Source organism: Musca domestica, unplaced genomic scaffold (genome assembly GCF_030504385.1).
Source record: "Musca domestica strain aabys unplaced genomic scaffold, Musca_domestica.polishedcontigs.V.1.1 9, whole genome shotgun sequence".
NCBI classification, from domain to species: Eukaryota; Metazoa; Arthropoda; class Insecta; order Diptera; family Muscidae; genus Musca; species Musca domestica.
Genome location: NW_026712435.1, coordinates 12,808,584 through 12,836,406, shown reverse-complemented (window position 1 = coordinate 12,836,406; position 27,823 = coordinate 12,808,584). Strand labels below are relative to the sequence as shown.

General features: G+C 34.4%; 2 protein-coding genes across 2 annotated transcripts in view; one reads left to right on the top strand and one right to left on the bottom strand.

The window, feature by feature from the left end:
* Positions 1-27,823, bottom strand: part of LOC101893473 (stress-associated endoplasmic reticulum protein 2) — a 95,911-nt gene that overhangs the window by 67,930 nt on the left and 158 nt on the right. The gene's annotated exons all lie outside the window — the stretch shown is intronic.
* On the top strand, positions 813-26,100 carry LOC101894092 (protein cueball). The gene is made up of 4 exons (XM_005181162.4): positions 813-1,215; positions 21,538-22,900; positions 24,022-24,355; positions 24,427-26,100. Exons 1-4 carry the CDS (start codon positions 1,134-1,136, stop codon positions 24,532-24,534), a joined length of 1,887 nt encoding a protein of 628 aa, XP_005181219.1. The 5' UTR covers positions 813-1,133; the 3' UTR covers positions 24,535-26,100.

The following is a 27,823-nucleotide window of genomic DNA, read 5'->3' as shown; positions in this document are numbered from 1 at the left end:
TGGATTTTCTTTCAAAAATATGAGCAATGTACGCGTCTTCCAATCATTGAGTTTGAAAATATTCTGTTTTTATTTTTCAAATCAATATATACATATACAAAAATGGCAGAAGTCGGGCTCACTTAGAAAAAAATTGGTATCAGCTGGTAGCTCTACCTTACCTTTATATTGTACCATGGTTATAATATGAATTTTTCCACAATTTTTACAAATTTCAATAATTTTTAATTCAACATTTTTAATTCCAGAATCAATTTGACAGTTCATTGTTCCAGCAGCTGTATCGATGCAACTACCTGTATACTTCTACAATGCTTTCGCCTCAAGCATCAATTTTGACATTTCATCTGATAAAATGACAGCTGTTTTTAGATTAATTCGCTCGAAGAAAGACCTTATAATTTGGCCATGGAACATACCATGGCAGAAGAATACAGGTAGATGCATCAACGCTTAGGAGCATTGATATGTCAAAAAAATTTTAATGTTTTTTCAAATATAAGTAGATTTTTATATGTTTTCTTATACTTCGTCATTCGGAGTCTATTATAATTCGCGTTTTTCAACAATTTTTACAAATTTAAATAGTTTTTCATTCAACATTTTCAATTTCAAAATTGGTTTGACATTTCATTGTCCCAGCAGCTGTGTCGACGCGTCTACCTATATTCTTCTACCATGGAACATACCATACATATTTGATTTGGAGCGACTTGCTTTTCGATTAATCGATTGTGGAAAAGTGAAAATCGAAAACTCGAATTTTTCTAATCGATTTTCGATTTTGTAATTAAATATACTTGTCGACATTTCATTTATTATCATCATGTATCGCCAATAAGCGAAAGTCAAGAGCGGAAAAATAAAAAAACCAAAGCAAAAAATATAAGTTAGCTAACGGCCGCGCTAACGTGTTATTCCAAAATAAATATAAACAAAACCTATTATCGATGCAAATTGAGTTACAAAAAAGTGAAATAAGATAATAAATATAAAAAGAAAATTATTGAGAATATATGCTTAGAGAATTTTAGAGTGCAACATAACCAAAGTAGAAATTTAAGTCATTTGTTTGTGAAATATTTTTAAAAATTTTCTATTAGACTAGGCTTGGAAAAGAAAGTGTATGGAAAATGTGGAAAATATTTGAAATGCTGATATTTCTAATGGTGCTATGTGCACAACACCGACACGCATTGGCTGATGGCAAGTGGGGTAAGTGGCTATATTTTGCTTTTCTTTCGTCGTTTTGCCAATCACAAATGTCAGGTGATGAATTTTTCTATTTCTACCTTCACACGTATTATACAATCGCTTGTCGCTTCCAATTTATTTGCCAAGAAAAAAACAGTAATGTTAGGTGGTTGTTAAATAATTTAAATAATAGATTTAGACGAAATCGACATTGTGACCCATTCCAGACACATCTTCAAAAACATCTGTTACGAAAAAACGTGCAATTTAGCAAGGCCTATCAGTTTCAACCTGCTTTTCTGTTTATATTTGGTCGCTGTGTGTGGTATATGCCTTGGAGTTTTATGTGTGGGTTTATAAGAATATAATTTTTAATTGCATACCAGCCTTTGGAATTTGAATTGATATTTACAATTTTTCTCATTAATTTTAGACCAAATATATATCTTCATAGAAACTTAATAAAATAATATGTTATGTAACAATGTCTTCATAAAGATAACATTTCTGCAAACAGAACGAAATGCACCGTATTGATGGCGTCGCATAAACAATAAATTATTCTACATTTTATGAGTATTTTCATGTCGAGTGGTAATTCTCTTGACAACAATTTGCTCACAATATATAAAGTATCGCGATTCCGAGGCCGGCGAAGATTACAGCTTTTTTTCTACAAGATTACTTTTTCATTCAAACTTCTGCCAGTGTTAAAATTTGTGTGGAATGTGACTTCTTTTCCAATTGTGATACATACATGCAGGTTATGCAAAATAGGTGCTCTTATTTCCGATTTAAACTGTATATATAATGATGCTGTTCAATTCCAATTTTGCGACAAAACGTTTCAGTTCAATATTGCTTGTTTCAACATATTCAATGGATTTGTTTAGACATGTTAACCATACAAAAAAGACTACTAATGTCAGATCACAAAAATGACAATATTTATCACTGTTTAATGTCCCTGTCCCTGTCTATGAGGATCAATCTAGACTAAAATGTTCAGTAGTAATAGCAATATCTTATCAATAAAATATCTTAAGCTAGGTAATACTTTCATTGTCACACATGATTTGACCATGACCAAATAGTAAAGATTTGGCTACGGTGTTTTCTATCAAAAACTCTTTAAGTATTTATAAAATAAGAAATTGATTGTTTCTTCTTTTGAAATGGTATCATCGATATTACATTTTATTTTACATCGAAAATTACCTTAATGTATGCCTTATCCGGTCTCTAATATTATTCAACGTCTATGCCAATAAAGTGTGAACTTGGATGCATTAGATTGTACCGGGAAATCAGTATATCGTTTAGTTTTTTAATTAAAATTCATATAAAATAAATTCTAGTCGAATACGATTTTTGCTTATATGTGGTCTGTTCCAGAACTGCAAGAACGTACAAATTTTTACTACGATAACCGATTTCTCCTTTGTTATATCGAAACAAATTGCAAAAATAATAGATTCTTGCAGGTTTTGGAACAGAGCAATGTTTTATCCATGGTACCACAACAGGAACTAAAGTAAAGCTTTAGTGCTCCTATTTTGCCAAAACATATACACATTCTTATATGCGTGTATTGTTGTTTTGAATATAGAAAATATATCAAATTCAGTTGCAACAACCCATTATATTTTCGTCGTAATGAACGATAAATTTTAGAATTTTGCAATACAAGAGTATTGTCATTATATCTAGGATTCAATTTTGTGTAATAATCCCAAGATTTATAAGAATTTTGTAATAAATATGTAAAATAAACAAAACTAATTCTTGCTTGCTTTAAAAGTGTATTTGGCACCATAAAATTTTAGTACAAAGTTGAGTTTTTTCTAGTGCCTTTGAATTTCTGGTTGTGCCACAAAAAAGGAAATTTGATATTTGAAAATAAATTATCGCTAACCGCTTTTGTACAGGGAGAGATAAAAAAAACAGCAACAAAGTCAAATTTGATATTTGAAAATAAATTATCGCTAACCGCTTTTTGTACAGGGAGAGATAAAAAAAACTGCAACAAAGTCAAAAGCCATAATTTTTACATATTTTTTTAATTTATTGAATGAAAGCAAAAAATGTCGGAAATTGCACCAAGTTATAGAATAAGTTTAGATTTATTCGAATTGGTCACCTTTGGCACGAAATATGGCCTTCAAACGGCCAATGAAACCGTCACACGCTGGCCGAATGTTGCTCTGCGGTATTTTGGGCCTTTTCCGGCGAAGCGCTTGCTTGAGGTGATCCACACTTTGGTATTTTTTAGTGCCAACTATGCTTTCCAAAATACTCCAGACACAATAGTCCAACGGATTGGTATCCGGAGATTATAGTGGCCATTGTGCGCTGGAAATGAAGCGAGGAACCTAAATTTGTAGCCATTCTTGGGTGGCACGTGCTGAGTGCGATGGTACTGAGGCCACAATGTTTATCTTTCCAAGTCTTTAATACACCCTTCAGAATATTTTCGCGATAATATTCGGCATTTATTCTGATGCCACAGTCTATTAATACGAGCGGAGAGCGATCATCGACCATCATTTTTTTGTTTACAAACTGCTGGACAACAAATGTTTTCTAATCGGAGAAAACCAAATGCACCAGTTCACCACTTTTGGCCAAAGAAGCAACTCTTTAGTTCTTTTGAGTCTACTCTTCTTTCTGTTGCGGTGTAAGTTCTCAGCTCATTTTTCAATATTTGCCGAATGGAATATTGCGATATGTTCAGCTCACGAGCCATTTTTCGGCCACTGCGACGTGGGTTTCGATCATGTAGCTGTAGTCTTTACTTTTCGAAGCATTTCTGCTGATATTGCTGTCTTCTTCCGTCCACTTCCTTGACGTCGGGCTAAGCTACCAGTATCACGGTAACGATCGATGGTACGAGACACAAAAGATTTATTCACATTCAAATGCTGGAGTTCTCTAACGATAGCCACTTGTGGTTTTCCAGCCAAATATGAAGAAATCACACTATCACGCTTGAATTCCATCACGAGCAACTTTATTTCTGGAAAATTCTCACCAAAATGCTTTTGTACGCTTCTAAACAATATAATGAGCTGTCACTGGAATAATTTAAACAGCTGTCGGACGAGTGGCTTAGAAATGAGAGCAGTCTGAAGTTGGTTGAAGTTTTTTCATTTCACCCTGTATTCTGAGCCATGGTGTGCCAGTTCAACAGCCAACCTGTTTCCTAAAATATGGAGGATTTTTTCCCTAGGACTTTTTAAAGCGTCTATCCCACTAGATAATTTTGCAGTCCTAAATGTGTAGGTCATAAGCAACTTTAGATCTTATATATTCGAAAATCACGTATTGAAATCCCTAGGATCTTTAATCGTATTGATACTCCCAAACAATGTGCATACATTGGAACTTCTTCCGCCGGAGCTCGGAACAACCGTATATTAAAATAATCAAATTGTTATTGAGATCGTCATAAATGTATTACGTTGCGAATGCGCAAATGTACATGTCAATGACTGACAAAAAAAACAGAATAAATACATTTTTATTCAGAAAAAATAAATTACTTTGCGTCATTCCTACTGATTCTATTTTGTCGGAATCTTCGTACTGAAAGCACTTAGTAGATTATTTTAAAATAGTAAACAAAACGCCACTGAGACTTCCAGGCCAGTACAAGTTAGTGAATGGAGTGCAACTTTCAAGTCTACTGATTTTGTTTATATTCCAATATTTATTTTGGAATATTTGTATTTGGTATGTTTGTTGGTGTGTAGTCTATGTGTGGTAGCAAAATGTCGTATCACAGTCAATGTCTTATCTCGTATATTCACATCCATCCAACGATTCAGGTTAATGAGAACTAGACGACATAAACACATAGAAAAGACGAAAGAAGAAATCCACTTGAAAGACGAGAGGGAAAAAGAAAACGTCTACTTTTTTACGAAAACGTTTGCAAAACATAACATAGCTATTAGCTTTGCTTTTTGCCGGGTAATTCGTTGCCGCTTGATTATACGTGACCAAGCAGATATCAGAAATGGCGTTGATGGTTCAATATCTGCATGCATACATATTCTGCGTACACAGCGATACAGAACCGATTTATCCCCCCATGTGCTTGTGGTTTTTACATCAAATTCATTTTCATATGGATAAAAACTTAATTTGACGTTCGGCAGGTTCGCTGAATTATAAAAACATTTTAGCGCGTATATTGCATTTCTACTCAAAGCCTCTACTAATTTTTTACTTTATTTACCCCTAGTTTAGTAAAAACTCCCTGATTTTTTTTTTAAATTTTTCTACAGAGTGGTAGATGTAAACAGATTCGAATCTATTCATCCTGAAGAAAAAAATCTTTATCGGAATTATGGTACAAATACCAATGGAAAAGTATAAAAAATCTAGGAATTTTCACTGCAGGTGAACAATCATTTCACTTTTAGGCCTTGTGCACTTATCAAATCTTTAATTCCGCCCATGGATTGCATTTAAAGCAAAACTCGGCGTGTGTTGGTGTAAGAATAAAAGTTAATGTGAATATGCAAAAATATGAGACTCTCAACACGATACACAAACACAATTTGCCATGTAAGCAGGTTCTTTATACGTCAGTCAGCCAACACTTCGAATTTGAGTATTTTGTATCGGCTGCAAAACAAAAACGAAATAAGCAAAATCAGCTAGAAACAATACTTTGAAATAATTTGCATTTCAGGTAGCGATCAAGAGTATAATCGTCGCCAAACGTGTCTGGAGACGGGTCATAACATAGAGAGACAATGTTGGGTCCATAAACGAATAGGTATAGGCGAAGAAATACTCTCACTAAGTATGTTCAAGTGGAGCGAAGCATGCGGCTGATTTTCGATTGTCAATAAATAAACATTTTTGAACTATAAAACTACATATGATTAGTTTCATGGTAGAAATACCAGGTAGCAACATAGGCGAAAATTACAACAAAGCAACTTTTTTAGAAACTTGATATGTCAAAGTTTTAACCAGGGCGAATTTATTTGAAGTATAAAATTTGGGGCAAATTGGTTTGCACCAATCAGAACCATGGTAGAAATATCAGGTAGCAACATAGGCGAAAATTACAACAAAGTAACTTTTTTGGAAACTTGATATGTCAAAATTGAAAGCAAAGCGAATTTACCTGACATATAAAATTTGAAGCAAATTGGTTTGCACCAATTAGAACAATTTTGAAATATTGACACATATTAGTTGTGTTCCAGAACCTGCAAATTAGTACTAATTAGCACTAATTCTGCTATAACGCGTTCCCGTACTCCAAAAACTAGCAAAACTTGCAGCTCTCTCGAGAAAAAAATGGCGCTGAGTGGTGCACATTTCTGCTTGTTTTAGCTACATGAATTTGGCCGAGCAGAAATGTGCATATTGTAAATTTGACATTTAATTGGCAGGGCTAACAAGGTTGAAAAATGTATTGATACATTTCAATAAAAAAAATGATCAACTTGAAAACTAAAGGAAAAACTAATATTTGTCGTGCCAAAAACAAAAAGAGAAAATATGGAGCAACTGATGTATCAGATTATTAATGAGGAATGAGGAATCAGATTATTAATTATTATTATAAATTATTAATTTTAACCTATCGTCTTCAATACTCATTTTTTAAATGTTGGCGCTTTTTTCAGTACGGTTTCACCAGTCCGATTTAGGCTGTTTACTTTTGGAATTTTGAATTTTGACATTTTATCGCATTTCTGCTAATTTTCCGTTTCCTTATTTTTTGAGCAAACCCAAATGAGAATGACATTTCGAACTGTTCTCTCTTCTGCTAGTTTTACTACTAAAAAAGTACTGGAACACAACTATTGTTTATTTTTAAATTTTTATTGAAATTTCAAGCAAGGAAATGTTGTGTTGTTGTGAATTGTATTGTTTTGTACGTTTCCCGGTTTAAGAGAACTCGATAAAAGCAAACAATAGCATATAAAAATGCGTTAAATGTCCGCGAAATGGAAATCTCAATGGAAACAAATTCAATAAGAATTCAGAGAACTCAATATATGAGGAAGGAACCATCAACCGTCAACAATATCAACATTAAACGGTGAATTTCCGATCTCTACCATCTTTATTACAGATCTTGTGTAGATGAAAATATTCAGATGTACCAATTATCAATAGAAACAGATGTTAATTTCTCGTTTTATGAGCTTCATGGATTTTCAAAATTTTGAGCCTCTGTGGGGGAGGCACCAGAAGGAATGGACCGATATACCCATCTTCACAGCTTATCTTGAGTTAGTAGAAATAATGGGATGTGTAAAATATAAAAAGAATATTATGCCTGTTTCGGATTAAATAAACGTTTTGGTTATTCAAAAAATATTGGTATATATGAAATGTTGACCCTTTGTGGGGAAGGTACTTGATGGAGTGGAACGATGTTGTCCATTTCGCACCTAACCTAGCACTGATGCAAATATTTGGATTTACAAACCTGGAGAAAAATCAGATTATCGTTTCTTTCTTTGCAAAAAAAAAAAAAATTTTTTTGAAAATGCTGACCTTTTGTGGGGGAGGATATGTAAAGTTTGAACGAAATCGGATGCTCAATAAGGTACAAATTATTTTCTTTGAACGTGTTGCCGTTTTGTGAGGCAAGACCGATTCCCATCTTGATCTTATTTTGATAGATGTATTACGATGCGCCAAATTTGGACAAAATCGAATACTCCTTCCTTATCGTGCGTACAAACAGCCTGTAAGGCGGACATCGCTAAACGGACTCCAAATGTCTGAAACGGATTACGTCCAAAGAGACCTAGGATTCAAAACCATTATTTCGGTGCCATTTGGTTGAGTAGTATAAGGAATTCTAGGTTTATTGTTGTTTCCGTTTGAAGTTTAAATTTATGTTATGTATCTGTAAGGCGAATTCAAATTACAACAATTTTTTTGACGTATCAAATTGATACCAGCTGGCGTGAAAGGGTTACCTTGTAATTCTACCATGATCAGAACTCTTCATTCTGAAACATTGAATAAGTTTGTTTTGGTTTATTCATATGTATATATTAGTTGAGATTAGTATATTTTTTAACATATAAACTGAAAATACTACAATAACTGGAAGTGTATACGTATTATACCATAACATATCGCTAGAGAAGGTCTGTATAATTTCATATGACCAAAATGTATCTGATCGAAATAACGCCTCTTTCGACGAAATCCATTTCAGGACATTTGGAGGCGACCCGTCCGTCTGTCTTGCACCAGCAACGGTACGATAGCTGTAGAATGGATCATCATCCAAACATAGTGCATCGCAATATTATTAACAAACATAATGCGGAGATGGGCAATGTTGTCCCACTCCTTCCGGTTCCTCCCTCACGACATTTTTAACAGCACAGAATCCAGTGCGAAAATACAAAATATATGTTATGTTATCACTTATTTTGTATTCTCTTAATAAAATAAATAATTCTTGTAGCATTAGATATAGGTTTTTAAGAAATGTGTAAAGATTCCAAGTTATCCTTTTGTAATAGAATTAGGGTTGATGCTTTGCCATTAAAAGTGAGTAAATAATAATGTACATATATGCGTGAATTTAAACCTGTGTGTAACTACGGTGGATCTATCGGAATTGTGTACAATATAATGATAATGATCTTAGTCACATTTACCCACGGAATTGTTATATACTTTGGGTTGAAGTGATGAGAACATATTTTGGCGTTTGGGTTTAAAGTGATCCCACAAATCGCACTCCACTTCAACCTCTTCGTCTCTTCCTTGGGTACATTGAAAAATGTTGCTTGTCGTTCACTATCCTTTCTTTTGCAAACAGCACAGCACCTCATATTCTGGTTTTTTTTTTTATTTGAATTATATCACAAAATTTGATTTTTATAATTTTGTGTTTATTTTTTCCTCTATGATGTTTGAATTTCTGTTATGTATTTCTACGGCGAATTCGAATTACAACAACTTGTTTGACATATCAAGTTGACTACAGCTGGCCTGAAAGGGTTACCTTGTAATTCTACCATGATTAGTTTTAATCAAAAACTCATATAACCAGAAGTCGATGTTGGAAAGGGAACGTATTTTGTATCATTTAAATACCTATCACCTGCCAGAGATTTGTCATGCTAATAATCAGCATTAAGGTTTTTTTGCATTCGACACCCTTAATGCAAAATATTTAACTATTTGGTTCTGGAGGATCATATTTAGACACTATACGATTGTATTTGAAGTAAACTCAACTTAACTCAAGTATTCCCCATTTGGACTAGCGTTCTTGCAATAAATTATTGTATAAAAAATTCATCAATTAGCATTTTGGCTTCAGGTTATGATAAAAAGATCTACCATGTTTTTACATATAAACAACACCTGGCAGAACTGCTTTTCTAATTTCAATTACAAAAGTTCGCCTAATTTTGCACGTTATTAATATTATTAAGAATACATTGTTTGTGGATTTCGAAAATAAAAACATTTCATATGTTGATTTTTAAGCCACGAATTGAAAATAAACAAAATAAAGTAGTTGAAATACAGTTTGAATACATTTAAATGTTCAACAGTTGGTTTCTTGCCAATAACTAATTTAAATTAAAGGGGAAACTACAAAGTCATCATTAACCCAATAATTTATAAAAAAAATCGCATCGATAATTAATTAACCTCAAAGCAAAAACTAGCCAGCATACCATGAGGTCAATGAATACATTCGTGAGTATAGCCCAAAACATGTTTAGCCACAATTTTATTTAGGCCCCATTATCGATCGACACTTTGGTATTTTTTAGTGCCAACCTTGCTTTCCAAAATACTCCAGACACAATAGTCCAACGGATTGGTATCCGGAGATTTTGGTGGCCATTGGGCGCTGGAAATAAAGCGAGGAACCTAATTTTGTAACCATTCTTAGGTGGCGCGTGCGCTGAGTGGGATGGTGCTGAGTCCTGTTGGAATGTCCAAGGACTGCGGACAAAATGTTTGCGTGTCCAAGGCATTCATTCTGATGCCACGGTCGATTAATACGAGCGAAGATCGACCATCGGCTGTTCGTTGGCCCACATCATCGCAATGGCCGGCGTTTGAATTCTGGTGGGCAACCGAAGGTGCACCTCTTTGGCAAGTAAACACGTTTGTTTACAAACTGCTGGACAACGAATGTTTTTTCATCGGAGAAAACCAAATTCGGCAGTTCACCCCTTTCGGCCAAGCGAAGCAACTCTTTAGCTCTTCTGTTGCGCTGTAAGTTATTGCACTTTTTGGAATTTCAATGCTTTTTGGGGTCTCCGACGAATGTATCGAGGTGTTGCAAACGGAATGATATATGGTGGAGGATATACTAAAAAATATTCAGAAAAAAAACGTAAACTTTAAATTTTGGTAAGAATCTGAAAAAAACATTAAATATTAGTATATTTAATAAAGTTTGTGTGACAATAAGGGTATATATAACATTGTCATTCTGTTTGTAACATCCCTAAATAAAGCATAAAATTCTAAGCCGATTTAACGATACCCGTTTGTCTGTCTGTTGAAATCACGATGTAACCACATTATTTGTCGTTGAGCTTCAAAATTTGGCAGAACGATTTGTATTGTGTCTAGGATAATTGGTATTGAAAAATATATCGGTCCACGTTTTGGCATAGCCGCCATACAACGGTACCTACTGACATTCGGTATTTATAGTTTGTAATGGGTTCTAGCTCCGGTGTCGGAACATAGTATATATGGGTCCACGTTTTTATATAGCCCCATATAACGGTACCTCCCGATATTCGGTATTTTGATGACTTTTTCCACATTTTCCCACGGATTTGTCTAAAAATTGGTATTTGTAGTTCATAATGGGTTCTAGTTCCGGTGGCGAAATATAGTGTATATGGGTCCACGTTTTGGTATAGCCCTCATATAACGGTACCACTCGATACTCCGTGTTTTGATGATTTTTGCACATTTTTCTACGGATTTGTCTAAAAATTGGTATTTGTAGTTCATAATGGATTCAAGCTCCCGTGGCCGAACATTGAATATTTAGCTCCACGTTTTCCTAACGATATCCACCGATATTCGTTATTTTAATAATCTTAGACAGATTTACACACGAAATTGTTTCAAATTTGGTAGATGACAATCCTTGAAGTACAAAATTGTCTATGGAGGCACCCTTTTTGGTATTTCCCCATATAACGAGTTCATCCACTTTTTGGTTTCTTTAAAAAGTTTAACAGCATTACCCAAAAGGTCTTACTAGTATTTGTAGTTTATAGTGGAACACGTTTGAATTCAGACATTTTTATATAAAAATGTTTTCTTTATACAATGTTGGAGGTTAAAAGCCCGGCGAAACGTTTTTTACTCGTTTATAAATAAAGTTTTCAAAATTAAATAGTTTCCGTTGTAAAATAAAAAAAAAAAAACATTCTAAAAACGTTTTCAAGGGGAGAATATTGAAATTAAAGTCTACAACATTGCTTCTACCGGTGGAACCCAGCGACTAGTTTATTTTCGTCGCTAACTACCGATACATTTCGTTATTTACGAAAAGTATAAACAATTGAAAAATTGATTTTTTAAACAGGAATGAAAAATGATGAGTAGAAGATGAATTATCAAAAATGATATAACACCACAAAAAATTACCGAATTGATTATTTGTTAATTTATAATTTTTCGATTTTTACAAAATCAATAACACTTTGACCTACAAAGAAACATTTGCCAACAAAAAAAAAAAATATTAATGGCCATTTAAACATGACATGTCTGCATTTTAATGTTAATAATACTTGGCTCGCAATTTATGTAAACAATTTCATTATCTTCAAGTTTAAGTTTAGAATAATTTTTGAAGGTTATCATACAAAGTTAATAATAAGAATAAATAATTGGTTATTACTATTGAAATGGTGTTGTTGTTGCTTAATTGTTAGAATATATTTCAATTAAAACGGATTTAAACTTAAAGTGAAAGCTGTTTCTTTATAAAAGTTCAAACGATATAAATACATACACACATATGCGGATCATTATAATAAGTGAACTGAAATAGATTAGTTTGTGGAGTATTGACTGCTAGCTTTTTTACACTTTTTTTCTCATTGATATTATTGTTTTGTGTCGCGGAACTGTTGCTCAGGTGTAAGTGTTGTTGGAGGATAATTTTGCAGTTTACTGCCCCCATTTGTATTTCCGCAAATGATCGGTTGAAAAAATAACACATTTTTTTTGAAAGTAACCACAATCACTGTTGCCTTTGCATTGTCGAGCGAGTACATTCATTCATTCATACATCGATGTGAATTGTGTTAGGCTTCAATTAAACATCTGTTGCAAAGAACCAATTTAGTGATGAATGACAAATACGTCAGATTTATTGTAAAGTGTATGTTTTTAAAAGCGCGTGCCTTATTAATGTAGGTCTTTTGAAATCATTCATGGTTCGATATATGTATATTTTTTTGAAAATTTTCAATTCTCCATCCCTTTGCTTTGAGATATACAGCTGTTTCCTCAAAGCCCATCGTCGCGCTATGGTCATCCCTAGTACATTTTAAGAAGCATATAGGAGATACAAATTGTAGACTTTAGAAGAGAAAGCGATCTTGTATAGACAAAAAAAAAATGAAAAAAATCTGTCAGAATATTGTGCCCCTTTTTGCAGTTTTTGAATTTAAAATTTTCGCATTTTTACGGAATAATGGTTTTTTTAATTTTTTGTATTTTTAAAAATATAGAGTGAGGTAAGAGATATTGGAACAAATTAGGGGATTTTAAAGTATGTACGATTGGGCCTACATATTTCAACTGTACATTAGATCTAATTGTACAAATTCCGCTGACTGAACCAAATGCACATACAGTGCGAGATGAAAAAACTGCAGACTGCTGTCACTTCTAAGCCACTCGTCCGACAGTTGTTAAAAATATTTCAGTGACAGCTCATTATATTGTTTACAAGCGTACAAAATCATTTTGGTGAGAATTTTCCAGAAATAAAGTTATTCGTGATGGAATTCAAGCGTGATAGTGTGATTTCTTTATATTTGGCTGGAAAACCACAAGTTGCCATGGTTAGAGCACTCCAGCATTTAAATGTGAATCAATCTTTTGTGTCGTTACCGTGATACTGGTAGCGTAGCCCGACGTCAAGGAAGTGGACGTAAGAAAACAGCAACATCAGCAGAAACTGAACGTATCGCAATATTCCATTCGGCAAATATTAAAACATGAGCTCGAGGTAAAACCATTAAAATTCCAAAAATTGCAAGAACTTACACGGCAACAGAAAGAAAATAGACTCAATAGAGCTAGAAAGTTGCTTCACTTGGCCGAAAGTGGTGAGCTGCCACATTTGGTTTTCTCCGATGAGAAAACATTGGTTGTCCAGCATTATATAAACAAACAAAATGATCGTGTTTACTTGCCGCAAACATTTTGGCCGCAGACCTTGGACATTCCAACAGGACTCAGCACCATCGCACTCAGCACGCGACACGCAAAAATGGTTACAAAATGAGACTCCTCGCTTCATTTCCAGCGCACAATGGTCACCAAAATCTCCGGATACTAATCCGTTGGACTATTGTGTCTGGAGCATTTTGAAAAGCAAGGTTGGCACTAAAAAATACCAAAGTGTCGATCACCTCACGCAAGCGCTTCGCTGGGAATGGGCTAAAATACCGCAGAGCAACATTCAGGCAGAGTGTGACGGTTTTATTGGCCGTTTGAAGGCCATAATTCGTGCCAAAGGTGACCAAGTCGAACAAATCTAAACTTATTCTAAAATTTGATGCTATTTCCGACATTTTTTGCTTTCATTCAATAAAATTTAAAATTATGTCTTTCCCCGTTTAAGGGAGTCATTATTATTCAAAAGTTTTACCCGAATTTTATTAAAAATAACAGTACACATTAATATCTGTGAAGAGACTACCGCTTTTTGGTGTTATGTTACAAAAAATCGCGCCTATAAGTAATATATTTTAACACTGATATTCAACTTTGCCAGTATTTATCACATGATAAGTGAACAACTAACACAACAAAATCTACCTGTTTATGGTGGGGCCCATAATTAACAATGACGTATTTTTCACGTGTTCCCAATGAGATATGCTGCATCTTATAGCGTCTATAATTATAATTTACATGTAGTTGTGTTTAAAACGGTAGTACGTATGGGGAAATTTAACTGAAAATAAATGTCCATTTTCCGAGTACCTATGCGGTACTCAACTTTGAGGGTTTCGCAGTATCTATGCGTCACCTTTTATTGTTTATGTCGGAAAAAGTCTGAAAGAATGTTTATGCCTTCGCACATAACTGTGTAGCATACATTTCCAATTGAAATTAGCCATACTTTGTTTTAAAGATATGGGGTTGGAAAAAAGACGATTATTAGTATAACGTGAAAATAAGCGCGACATTTTGATTGAAAAGTGCCATGTGTTTAAAGATAACAATACAATTTTGCACACCACGATTTTTACCCTAGGCTGGCAGCAGTACTTATCTTAATCGTTTCACCTATTGTTGCCTCGTGGCTTTTGACGCATGTTTTGATATTTAGAATAATATTTATTTTAATATTTAGAGTGAAATTAATGCTACACTTAAAAAAAATCAGTAATCTCAATTAATATGATATAAAAATAGGGTTGGGATTTTTATGGCAGTTTTCCAATGTTTTAATTTAATTAGCATTTTTATTTGTTATTAAAAATTTATTTGATATTAAATATCATACTGATAGTGCATATGCAAAGATATATTATTTTGTATTGCAGTCGTAGCCGTAATCGTGGCACTTTCATGGTGGATATTAGGCCAATATAATTTTCCATGCCTATTTTGTGCAACCATAACCCTATATATATTGTCCAACTTAGACAAAGTTCGGAGATGGGCAATATCGGTCCACTCTTTCTGGTATCTCCCCCACAAAATGTCAAAATTTTCAAAGAAAATAATTGACTACACAGAAAGAGAACTGATAATCCCCTTTGCTTCAACTTTGCAAATCCTAATATTTGCATCAGTGATAATATCGGTCTACTCCTTCCAATACCTCCCCACAAAGGGTCAAAATTTTGAATAATTATAACTCTTATGAAATGTGATGTATGTTTCGGATTGTCTTTAAATGTCATACATCCCAATATTTTTATTAACCTAAGGTCTGGTCAAAATTTTAAATATCCATGAAGCTCATTAAACGCGAAATTAACATCCGATATCAACACAGAATCTGTTATAAAGATGGTAGAGATCGGAACATTCCTACTGTTACCTCCCCCATAAAGGTTCAAAGTTTTGAATAACCCAATCTATCCCGAAATCCGAAAAAACATCCGGTTTTCTTTATATTTGACACATTCCATTTTTTCTACTAACACAAGATTTTCTGTGAAGATGGAATATATTGGTCCACTCCTTCTGGTACCACAAAGGGTCAAAATTCCTTTCCATCCGATTCCATTTAAACTTGATACATCTCAATATTTCCATCAACACAAGACATGTTATAAATATGGTAGAAATCGGACCATTTTTTCTGATATCTCCCTCACATAGGGAAAAACGACTGCTCAAAGGAAACGATATAAGCATCCAACTCTCTTCAAATTTCACATAGCCAAACAAGATCTGTTGTGGAGATGATATAAATCTGCGAACCCCTTCTGGTACCTCATCCACAAAGGGTTACAATTTTAAATACGTTTCTTTACATCTTGCTATATCCAAATATTTCTCTCAGCCAGAAAACTGAGATGAATATGAAATTTATTATTTCGCATAAAATTTGATATAAATCTTCGATTTTCTTGTAATTTTGCTCATACCAATATTTTAATCTGTATTAGATTTAGTAATAAAATGGAATACTTCGGTCGACTATATCTGGTACCTCACGCACATTTTAACATTTTCTAAAACTTATCACATATAGCATATATAGAGAAAGAAGTAACCAATAAAGTCCAAACCTTCGGAACCTACTCCATAGAGGGTCAACAATTTGAATAATCATAACAGAAGTCAAAATATATTTAAATAATCGAACATTGGCTGAGGGTATATATGATACTTTTTATCTTCTTGAAATAATATTAGATCCAGTGCAAAGTTGAGATATATAGGTCCAAGCGTTATAATATATCCACCAAAAAAATACACGCGTCAGCTCCTTCAGACGAACACTAAAAGAAAAAGAGTTGGACGAGTTGAAAGTGACGACCAGATAAACTGTAACATTTTGCATATAGATTCTTTACGTCAATTTTGGTTAGCCTATTATGTTCCATACTCCTTTTATCTAATTCTGGACTACTACCCATATCATTGCTTCTCCTGGAATCTTTACGGGAAGCATACACATGTTACTCGTATAGTCTAAACTATTTATTCGAAACTGTATTGTATGCGATTTTTGTTTGATTTTTTCTGCGACGTGCAATTAAAAATAATTTCACAATTTTATTTCGCTTTTTTTGATGTTTGAAAATGCATTTAAATTTTATTACCAAAAAATGCTGATTACGTTGAATTTAATCAATTAAGTGCGGCATAGTTGACAGAACAACTGAAATAAAAAAAAATAATACAAGTTGCTCCCTTGGCCCCTGATTTTGTAGTTGTTTATTATGCTATCCTCTGTAAATATCCCGGAAAGTAGCTGAATTTAATTAATATACGTTTAATTTAATGACACAATTTATTTAAGCTTTTTTTTGTATGCATACCAAAGCAAATATTTATATATATAGATTATTGTGATTGAATAACATAAAATTTATAAAAAAAATTGGCCTATCTACTACCCATAGATGATTCGGTTTTGACCATTGATCTATTAAATTCAGCAACTAATTTACTATTATTCGCTCAATTGCAATGCACTTATATGTGTAAACATGTTGTTTATTAGTTCTAAGACTAATTGCTTCTTATCAATTTGAAATCTAACAGGGTTTTCCCTGTAGAATGGCGTTCTTGAAATACTAATCTTCACCCCTGAGCTAATCGAAATTATCATCTGTGCTTTTTGTCACATAATTAGAATTGTGGCCTTTGTGAAAGTTTTCCAATACAAGGAGCATTCCAGTTATGAAAAGTAAAATTTCTAATAAAATCGAAATATTTAGTTTTTTTTTTTTCCAATACGAAGTCGGCAACTGCATCACTCGGAGACCTTTGGTCCATTGTGTTCATCTTAGGAAAAGAATATAGTTGTAGGTGATAGGAGAGAGATAGAAAAAGGAGAGGGAAGAATTTTACAGTTTACTGGCCGGTCTACTTAGCCAGGGAAAATTTTTGGCAAACTTGTAGACGTTAATGGGATCTTTATTTAAACGGAACGTTACAGATCTCCCATATGCTAAATAGACCCCCGTCTCTTGTTGGATAACATGGAACATCTACATAGTAGGTGTTCAATCGTCTTTATCTCTTCTTCATCTTCACTGTTATCCCATCTTGAGATCAGATATCTGATACTGCAGTGACCAGTCAGTATGCATATCGCGATTCTTAGATCAGACCTATCAAGTCATAGAAGGGAACTTGTTTCCCCACAACCGTTCTCTAAGAGTCATCTTCTTGCAGCTTATTGGATAAGAAGAATATAATAATAGCTTATTGTTGGCTTAAAAGTCTTGGTAGATCAATTGACTGGGAACCTCCCTAATTCATCACCACCTCATTTTTTACTATGTTCCTATGTCCTGGAAACCAACAAAGCTTAATGCACTTGACTTGATAGCTTTAAGGGACACCTTACTATCAACACTATGGCCTTAAAACGCTGAAGTTGTAATTAAGCTTAGGCGAGTGTTTAACCATTGGGTTAGAACAGAATATGCCACAATAGGTGCCTTTATCCAGAAACCGTCTGTGTAAAATGCAAGAACCTCCAGAGGAGGTTCACCGCCAGTCCAGGTGTCCTCTCAACTATCTTAACGTCAATATATTTAAAATAGAAAATGGTGGACATGTGGACAATTGTATTACCTAGTATATTCCGACTTATTGGTATGTCCAGGTTTCGTGCATGACCAACCCGTGAAAGCCTTCCAGTAGTCACAGCGCTCTCCTTGCTGCTTGATATTGAGTGCTACTGGAATATCCAGTGGCTGGAAACTTAGCAGTCCATTCCTGCAAATTGATGAGTGCTCTTGAGAGCTCCGTCTGTCAGTAAGGATGCTGCTGTCTTCACTGTGGTTAATTTGGACATAAGTTCGTTGGGGTTCAATCGCATGCCATCAGACACGACACCCATAGGTCAGAATAGGTAAGATCACTATAACATACATCCAGTATACAACCTGTGGTTTAAGCCCCCAACTCTTTCTTGTGGTGTCCCTACATGAATTGTGTAGAATGAGGCCCTTTTCCGTACGTTACTCTATGTTCTTGATACAGCTTAAACGCTGCTCCAAGATCGTACCGAGATATGTAGCACATGAGGAAAGATTCAGTGCATCTCCATCCAGTACTGGCAGCTAAAATTTATCAATTTTTTTTGTGAACGGTACTAGTTTAGTCTTTGCAGGGTTAACCCCCCTGACCGTTGTCAAGGGCCCAACCAGACAGCTGTACTAATGTCTTTGCATTAGATCTTAAATAGTTGAAAGTTGAAATATATGCGACTGCCTTTATTCGAAGTTGGTAGATACTCTCAAGTATTTCATTGATCACCAGAATTCATAACAGGGGTTAGATAGAGAACCACTCCATGTGGTGATCCTCTGCTGAAAGTTCTCCTAATATAACTCTCTCCCAAGCTCGAATTTATTATCCTGCTTTTATGTATTGTATGGATCCATTCAATCAGGATATAGGAAAAAGCAGAGGCATAGAGAGCATTATGGATCGACTACAGTCTCACATTGTTAAAAGCTCTCTCTATATCGAGAAAGACCGCCAAAGTAAAATTTAAGTTTTTCCATATTTTTCTTAATGTATCCGAAAACTTCGTGTAGGACTATGCCCACTGACCGACTTTTGACATGGGCGTGTTGCGATGTACTTATTATATTTGTATATAGATTTGAACGAATTTCCAGGTCCAGTTACCTTTCTAATGACTTCATTTGGGTAATGTGTGACTTGGTTTACCGGCTTTGGGAATATAGGTTACCGTTACCTCTTCCCATAGACTGGAAAGCACAAACTTAGACATGCCTTAAAAATTTCCTGCAAGGTAGCCAACACCAACTCACATGTATGTTGCAACGGGGCCGGACTAGAAGATTTAAAGGTTTAAAAGGTGTTGATCGCCTCTAAAACCTTGGGGTGGGTTAATATCTTTTGGAATAAGTGGGCTAAGTTTGTCAGGGCAATTAAAGATGCGCTGCGTATTGTGCGGTATAGGCAACGAACGTTCTTCAGCAGTAATATATGGGGTTGGACTCCGTGGACAGCGTTCAACTGTAACTGTGGATGGCATCTGTGTCTGCATCAGTATGAATTGGGGAAGTGGGTGACTAATAGGGGGTCAAGGGTCTCTAGACCAGAATTGGTCCATGTGCCCGAAGTTATTTATACAAATTTACTTGTGGCACCTCACCAAAACATATTTCAAAAACAAATTTCAAACTCTATTCATGGAATTCTTACCCAAATTTGTAGATTAATAAAAAAAAAAAACATTTTCCAATTCCAGAAAGCGTAAATTGTAAAACAAAATTTTTTAATATCATCTTTGCCAGAGAAGTCAAGAGACGCACTCGAATCCTATCGTTGCTTTCCTTTGTAAATCTACATAATTATAGCAATCTGCTTATATATCATCTACTTAAGTTCATATCGGTCAATATGTACAAATAACTCCGATACAAATTTTTTATCCGCTGTATTTGTTTTTTTTTTTTGTTAATTTGTTTTAATATTGAATTTTATATTGAAGATTAAGAATAATTAATTTTAGAGTAGTCACTTATATAAGCTTTTGGAACTACCCATGGTCCTATAGGCTAGGTAACTGCTCATATTTAAAATAAATAAATGAAAAATTCCAACCTAGGCAAAATTTTGTTTAAATTTGCTCAGATGTTGGTATAGCTTCTATGTGCATATATTTCATCCTTTTTTAGATATATTTTTCTATGTGAAGCAAATTTTTTAAATAACCTGAGTTATATGGGTTACTATACATACGGCCTCGTCTGTCTATGGTCCTTTCCCTATTGCTGCTCATATTTTCATAAAACTTGTAATGTAATTTTTGTAGGATCGTGTTGCTAGCCATTGAAGAAATATATATCTATAAAGAATAATTTTACTCACAAGGAAATTTAATATATCAACCAACATAATTGATTTCAATTTGTTTTGATTAAGATTCAATTTATGTCAGAAATTTTAGCCAGACATTCTATCCCTTCATCCTCAAAAGAGGAGGGAATACGGGGAGAACAGAAAATGTTAATAAAAAATAAATTCCCTCAAAGTCTACTTTCGGTTAAACAAGAAAAAAAACACACTCACATCAAAAAGAGGCAATTAAATACAACAACAAAAACTATTAATCAATGGTTCAATCCTTGATAAGACGAACACAAATAGCTTTGTCGAATTATTAACGATTAGTTATCGAATACGTGTATTTTGAAGAGTCGCAATGACATAGGGGAAAATGGTGCAAACTTCACGTCGATTATGAAATTTCTAGAGAATGTGCACGCTCTTAAATTAAAAATGCAGTTATATATGTTATATATATTTTGTACCAGATGTCTTGCAGAGCTCGGAAATACCATTGCCAATTTTTTCAAGATCGGCTACGATTTGGATATAGCTCCCATATATATACAAATTATGGCTAATATTAACCCAAATGTAGTGAATTTCGGGACGTACGTTTCCATTTTGAGAAACTTAGCTCCGATACATATTTTTAATATAATCCTTCTCTAAGTGATATCATCTGCTCTATTGTTTGGTAAAATAAGATTGAAATGTCTCCGTCAAATTTAGTGAAATTCGTTATGAATTGGATATGCCTCCCATATATTAGCTCCCTCTAAAACCAAACTATAACTCCTCTGAAGTCAAATAAATTTGTTTGTTACTGGAGCTCTACTACTATGCATAGTGGTGTAGGGTATCATATAGTCGGCCCCGCCCGACTTTTGACTTTTCCTTACTGGTAATTTATGTATTTTTTAAAACCATTTCTTAAATATCTTGATTCTACTTTCGTTGACATTCAAAAATAATATTGAATGTCAAGGTCACATGATTCCTCTTAAAACACATTGCATTCTTTGCGAACACAGAATGCGTACATATACTTAGTGTTTATTTTTAACGCCGTTTTGGGTTTTTTTATCTTTGCAGATTATGCTGTAACCGCTAAAACGAAAATTGTCTTTTACAATGACCAATGGCGGGATGTAATCTCATCGGCACATCAGTTTGATCACTTGACAGCCATTGCTTTCGATGAAACCGAAGAAATTGTTTACTTTGCCGATCGTATGCACAACAACGGCAGCATATTTTCACTGAAATTGCCAAATGGTGCTTCTGGTGATAGTCACGTCATTGACACTGTTGTCCAGCGGACACAAAATGAAACCGTTACCGGTATTGCTTACGACCCGTTGGATCGCAATGTCTATTGGGTAGATCAAAGTGGTAAAAAGATCTACTATGCCTCGGTTGATAGGGCCGAAAGGGAGATGCCCAAAGTTCTAATTGATTTCAAAAAGGAAGCAACTGTACCCGATGGCATTGCAATTGACTTTTGTCGCCGCAAATTGTATTGGACAAATTCTAATTTTGTCAATGCCACCATTGAGCGGATTGATTTGAACGGCAAGAATCGCAAAACAATTATCGACAAAGATTTATACCTGCCACATGGCATAGTGGTGGATCAGTTGTCGGATCGTATCTACTGGGTTGTCGATCAGCAGGGTATACACTTCACTGTGGAAAGTGCCAAATTGGATGGTACCGATCGCCAAATAATTGTCAAAGGTCTGGATAGTACACCTTCAAATTTAGCCGTAACAAAGGAATTGATATTTTGGACGGATCAGAGACACGAAGCCATATGGACGCACATAAAAGAGGCCAATGTAAAAGTAAATCGATCGGAAGAAGTCATCGAAGAAGAGGCCAAACCGCATATTATATTGCGTATGCAAGACAAGCCCAGTGGCATTATAGCGCGTACACGTTTTATGACCAATTTGCAACAAGATGAACATTGTGCCAGTGTGGTAAATAAAATAAAGCGTCGTATCTTGGATTCCGTGCCTGCCTCTATTCCAAATACAACAGGCTCAAATGGAACGGCAATCACCAAGCGTGATTATTGTCTCAACGATGGTGAATATATACCACAAAGTGGCATTTGCATATGTAAGGTGGGTTTCATAGGTGCTCGCTGTGAGACGAATGAATGCCACAATTACTGCATCCATGGTACGTGCACCATGTCTTCCACGGGCCAACAGAAATGTTCGTGTCAACGTGGTTTCTACGGCAAACGTTGTCAGTCATCCAGCTGCGCTGGATATTGCCTAAACGATGGGGTGTGTAAAATTGAAAGTAACGGCGAGCCTTCGTGCGAGTGTCCCGACAATTTCGGTGGTCAACGTTGTGACCAGAATTCGACAGAAATATGTGCATTGTTTTGTCGTGTATTAAAATATGAACCCGAAACCTATGTTCCCTTTGGATGTCATGACATGTAAGTAGAACTAGTTTTTATTTATGTCAAGCGATATTATTGGTAAGATATTTCGTTTCTAAGTAAGGTGGCATCGTTCGAAAAGTAAATCCCTTTTACTTGAGGTCTGTTTATCGCAACTGTGCTACAGCCCACCCGCTGTTTATTCTTAGCGTTCACATCTGTTTTGTTATGAATGCCTACCATTTTGATATATTTGGTTTTGAACTTTTATTAAACTCTCTTAACATGGAAAACACCGGTCCATTCCTTTCGGTTGTTGTTGTAGCAGCAATATATAATATTTCTGCCAGTCGGCTTTAAAAATCCAATTTCAATGAAAACACGGCTTGCTTTGGTATAGTCCTCGACTAATATATGTGGATATGGCGTACAATGCTGTTGTGGAACTATGTTATACTGGAGAGAGGTAAAGCTCCAATAGTCTTCGTTAGACCGAGAAAAGTGAATTCGGCTTGTATGACTCGCATTTTTTGTCCGGCATCTTTGCCTGGCTTCAGCGACGGGACCACTCAGCCCATTTTCCAGGCTTCAAAACAATGAGGGTGGCCAGCGACAAGTTGAGAACTTTACAGCTAGGTTACTCCTGCGTATCTAGGTTTTGTTAACATTATTCTAAACTGTGGAGGTACCTCCTTGTCGGGCAGAGATCTAATACAATGTAGTACTATCACTATCGGGGTGCTTGACAAATTGACTGGTTAAAATAACAAACGTACCTCTTCGCATCAGTCATCGTTACGTCATTAAACCTAACTGAGATTCTTTCATACTTTTTCCCTTTTACCGTTACATATGGTATATCATATTGGTCAATGTTGCAACTGGCCTAGCCATATTGTCCTCCTCCTTTTGGTATCCAAACAAAGGTCAACATTTTGGGCAATCATAGCTGTTATAAAAATGGCGCAATTTAAATTTTCTTCAAATTTTGCGCATTCCAACACTCTTTTTGCACAAATAGAGATCATGGTATGGGTCGTCCACCACATCCGAGTTAGCCCTTGCTGTCATGACGTGGATAGCTCTAACTGACTCACAATTGTATGCACCTATCTTGCCATTTACATTTTTTATTTGTGTTTATAGGTTTTATTCATTCATTTTTCAATTTTTTCCAGATGTGAAGAATTATCTTCTCAAAGCGAAGAGGCAGCCCAACTTTACGCCATACCAACATACAAACATTTAGAAGTTTGTAAAAATCAAGTGACATGGACCAATACAGTTATAATTGCCCTTGTGGCTGGCGTTGTGTCCTGCTTGTGTTTGGTCCTGTTCATTGTACATGCGATAAGACGTTTCTATAAACCGGCCAGGCCAAGGATAAAGAAGACATTTGTTGTGCGCAGACAACCCGCTTCCACAGACACTCCGCTTACAAATCGTCCAATAGCAACAGAACAATGTGAAATAACAATAGAAAACTGTTGCAATATGAACTATTGTGATACGGTATGTATATATATATATAAAATTCAAATAAAACAACCATTTGGAAATAATGTATTTGTTTTTAATTTCAGCCGTGTTTTGATCCGAAAATGGTACAACAAACGTTATCACGCGATACCAACAATACCAAAGAAGACAAAAAGATTTTAATACATAACATGGAGGATGATCTTTATTGATGAACCCAAGATGATATTCGTATCCATGCGGGAAGTATGGAAATTGGCGTGTGTGTCACTCCCCTTAAAAGAGGCCTTAAAGCATAGTATCATTGCCATTTATAGAAAAAGGGTAGCTTAGATGTACTTAAAAATTAACGTTTATATAGATAAATCTTCCAAAAAGGCATCTAAAATAGCAGTCAACTACTTTAACTGCTTTATAATTTTTAAATGATGCTAAGGCGTGTCTTCTCATTTTACTATTTTTACGATTTTTTTTAGTTTTCATTATGTTGTAAAATGTACAGTCATGGGCTATAAAGAAGACAAAACAGCTTTTCATTTACATAAACATTCAAGAACATTGTAAAAGCACGCCCTTCATCGAGAATGCAAGAATATGGGTTCAAAAGACTAGTACCTTTCAAGAGACAAGCTTTTACTGTCGACTTCTAAATAGAGTCGAAGTATGGATCAATACTGCTATGTATAAAGTAATCCATTCATATAAAAATATCTTAACTTTGGCACGATAATAGATGATATGGACTGTCATTCACATATGTTATGAGATATTGAATAAAAAACAAACTAATTCAAACTCATGCAATGTCACCCCACAATTTTGAAGAATGACTATATCGAAATATAACATGACTTTCCAAATATTAGGAAAGTTTTTGCATTGGCAGAAAAAAGTTAAGAACAAATAATAAATTCAAAGAAGATCCGTAAAATATTTCCATAGTGTTCTTATACTGTAGTATACGAAATATACTGTGAAAGAGAACAAGTTTTGTGCTACTTTACTGTCCATGACTGTGAAATATATTTTATTTTTTTATTTATTATTTTAAATTGAATTGAATACGAAACGGGTTTACTTAATTTAGTATAATTAAATCAAATTAGAGAGGATAGATTCAATCGGTGTATAAACATTAGCATTGTGGTGCAAAATATAAAATATTCTTACCAGCTCAAACCAAATGCCCCTTTTCAGTAACTATTATTGAATTCAAGTAAATTTGAAGAGAATTTGTGTTTGCCCCCCTACCACATGTTATTTGTACTTAGATATTAATACTACGATTGGAAATTATCCTAAAATAATTAGAATGGAAACAATTTTGCACAAATTTTTTGCAAGTAAAACCAAATAGAAAACAAAATCTAAATGTCTTGCTTTAAGCAATTTATGTACAAATACATTAATTAAAAGACATTCACTTAATTAGTTTAACAATTATCCATCAGGGTGTTAAGTTAGTGCATACATTCACACATTCACCACAACCATCATGCCTGTAAATGAATGCAAAGTTTTATTTGAAATAATTCACCCAATATAATTTATAATTTATTTTTAATGTGATTTGAAATAATATTATCTGATGTATATAAGGTAGAAAAATTGTAAATTCAAGTGATTAATAATTAACTTCATTGAGATAAAAGTTCCTTTAATTTTATGAAAACATTAACAATGTGTGTACAGATTTACAAATATATACAATTAGATGACAATGAATGTCGCGAGGTCTGTTTAAATATAATATCGAAATAAATGAAAAATATTGTTAATTTTCTTTTTTGTTGGAGAACTAATTTCTACTGCCGAAATATTTTCATTTCATCATTTGAACTTGTTTTAAAGTGGTTACTTATTTTTGCCATTCAAAAAAAAAGCAAATAATGTAACATATTTATATACACATGTATATTAAGAAACAAACAACAGCTTAGCTATAACTAGAGTTTAAGTTTTAGAGATATTGAAATAAAAAAAAATAATAATAAAAATTAATTTTATTGTTTTGACAAGTGATTAGGGCAAGAATTTTCATCATGGGAATTTCTATAAATTGTTTGTATTACTAAATAATACCAATAAGGAAAAGTCAAGAGTAGGGCGAGGCCGACTATATGATACCCTACACCACTACGCCTATTTAGTAACAAAATAATTTATTTGAAGTAGATCATACATTCATCATACATACAACATATATTTGGCTTAGAGCAGTTATAGTTTGGTTTCAGTGGGAACTAATATATGGGAGGCATATCCAATTCTGAATCGATTTTCATTAAATTTAACGGAGACATTTTAATCTTTTATGGCAAATAACATTGCGAGGCCGACTATATCACTTCGAGAAGGGTTATATTAACAAAAATATATATCGTAGCCGAGTTCCACAAAATGGAAGCGTACGTGCCGAAACTCACTCCATTTGGGCTGATATTAGCCATTATTTGCAAAATAAACTGAAATCGGATTAAGGATATATCCAAATCTTAGCCGTTCTCGATATAATTTGGAAAAGGTATTTCGAGGTCTATTAGATCTCTGGTACCAAATATCATTGTTGTCGAATGCATATTACGAATGTGAAAGACTTAAAAACCAAATCGTATGAAACATATATATAGAAGCTATAGCTATATCTGAACCGATTTTTTCAAATTTGATGCACTTGCTTCTAGACTGAATTCGGTCGGATGTACCAAATTTGGGACTTTTTGACAGATATTGGCCATTTGGTGCTCAATTTACCTGAAATCGGTTGAAGATATATATTGGAGCTATATCCAAATCTGAACCAATCTTGACAACATTTGATACACTTATTTCAGAGCCGTATCTGATATCTGGTACCAAAGATCATTGTTATCGAATGTATATTACGCTTGTGTGAGACATTAAACTCCAAATCGGATAAAACACATATATGGGAGCTATATCTGAAGCGATTTACACGACATTTGAAGTACTGGTTTCAAGGATGAATTCAGTCGTAATTGCCTGAATTCAGTCCATTTGGACTGATATTAGCCATTTGGTGCACAATTAACCCGAAATCGGTTGAAGATATATATGGGAGCTATATCTAAATCTGATCCGATTGAACAAAATTTCAATAGGGTTCGTCCTTAGGCCAAACAAATATTGTTGGGAAAATTTCATCTCAATCGGATAATAAATGCGACCTGTATTTGGTTCACAAGAATACATGGACAGACGGACGGACTGACATGCATAAATCGACTCAGAAAGTGTTTCTATGAAGATCCTCCTCTATCTCGTTTCCTTCTCCATGTTACAAACAAATGCACAAAGACATAATACCCTTACCACTATGTTGTGTAGGGTATAGAAACTGTACATCGAAAAACAAGTACTAAAAACTAAAGCAAAAAAATCAGTTAGAATAGGTTCAAAGGTCAGGAGCAGAGAGACGAAATCACACAATCCTGTGAATGTGCAAAAGAAGTAAAGAAGTACCAATTTGAACTCTGCAAA

Excerpts from the sequence above, each read along its gene's own strand:
- LOC101894092 (XM_005181162.4), top strand. The coding sequence starts at position 1,134 with ATGTGGAAAATATTTGAAATGCTGATATTTCTAATGGTGCTATGTGCA. Across the intron at positions 1,216-21,537 it reads ATTGGCTGATGGCAAGTGGG|ATTATGCTGTAACCGCTAAA; the intron begins GTAAGTGGCTAT and ends TTATCTTTGCAG. Across the intron at positions 24,356-24,426 it reads ATATGAACTATTGTGATACG|CCGTGTTTTGATCCGAAAAT; the intron begins GTATGTATATAT and ends TTTTAATTTCAG.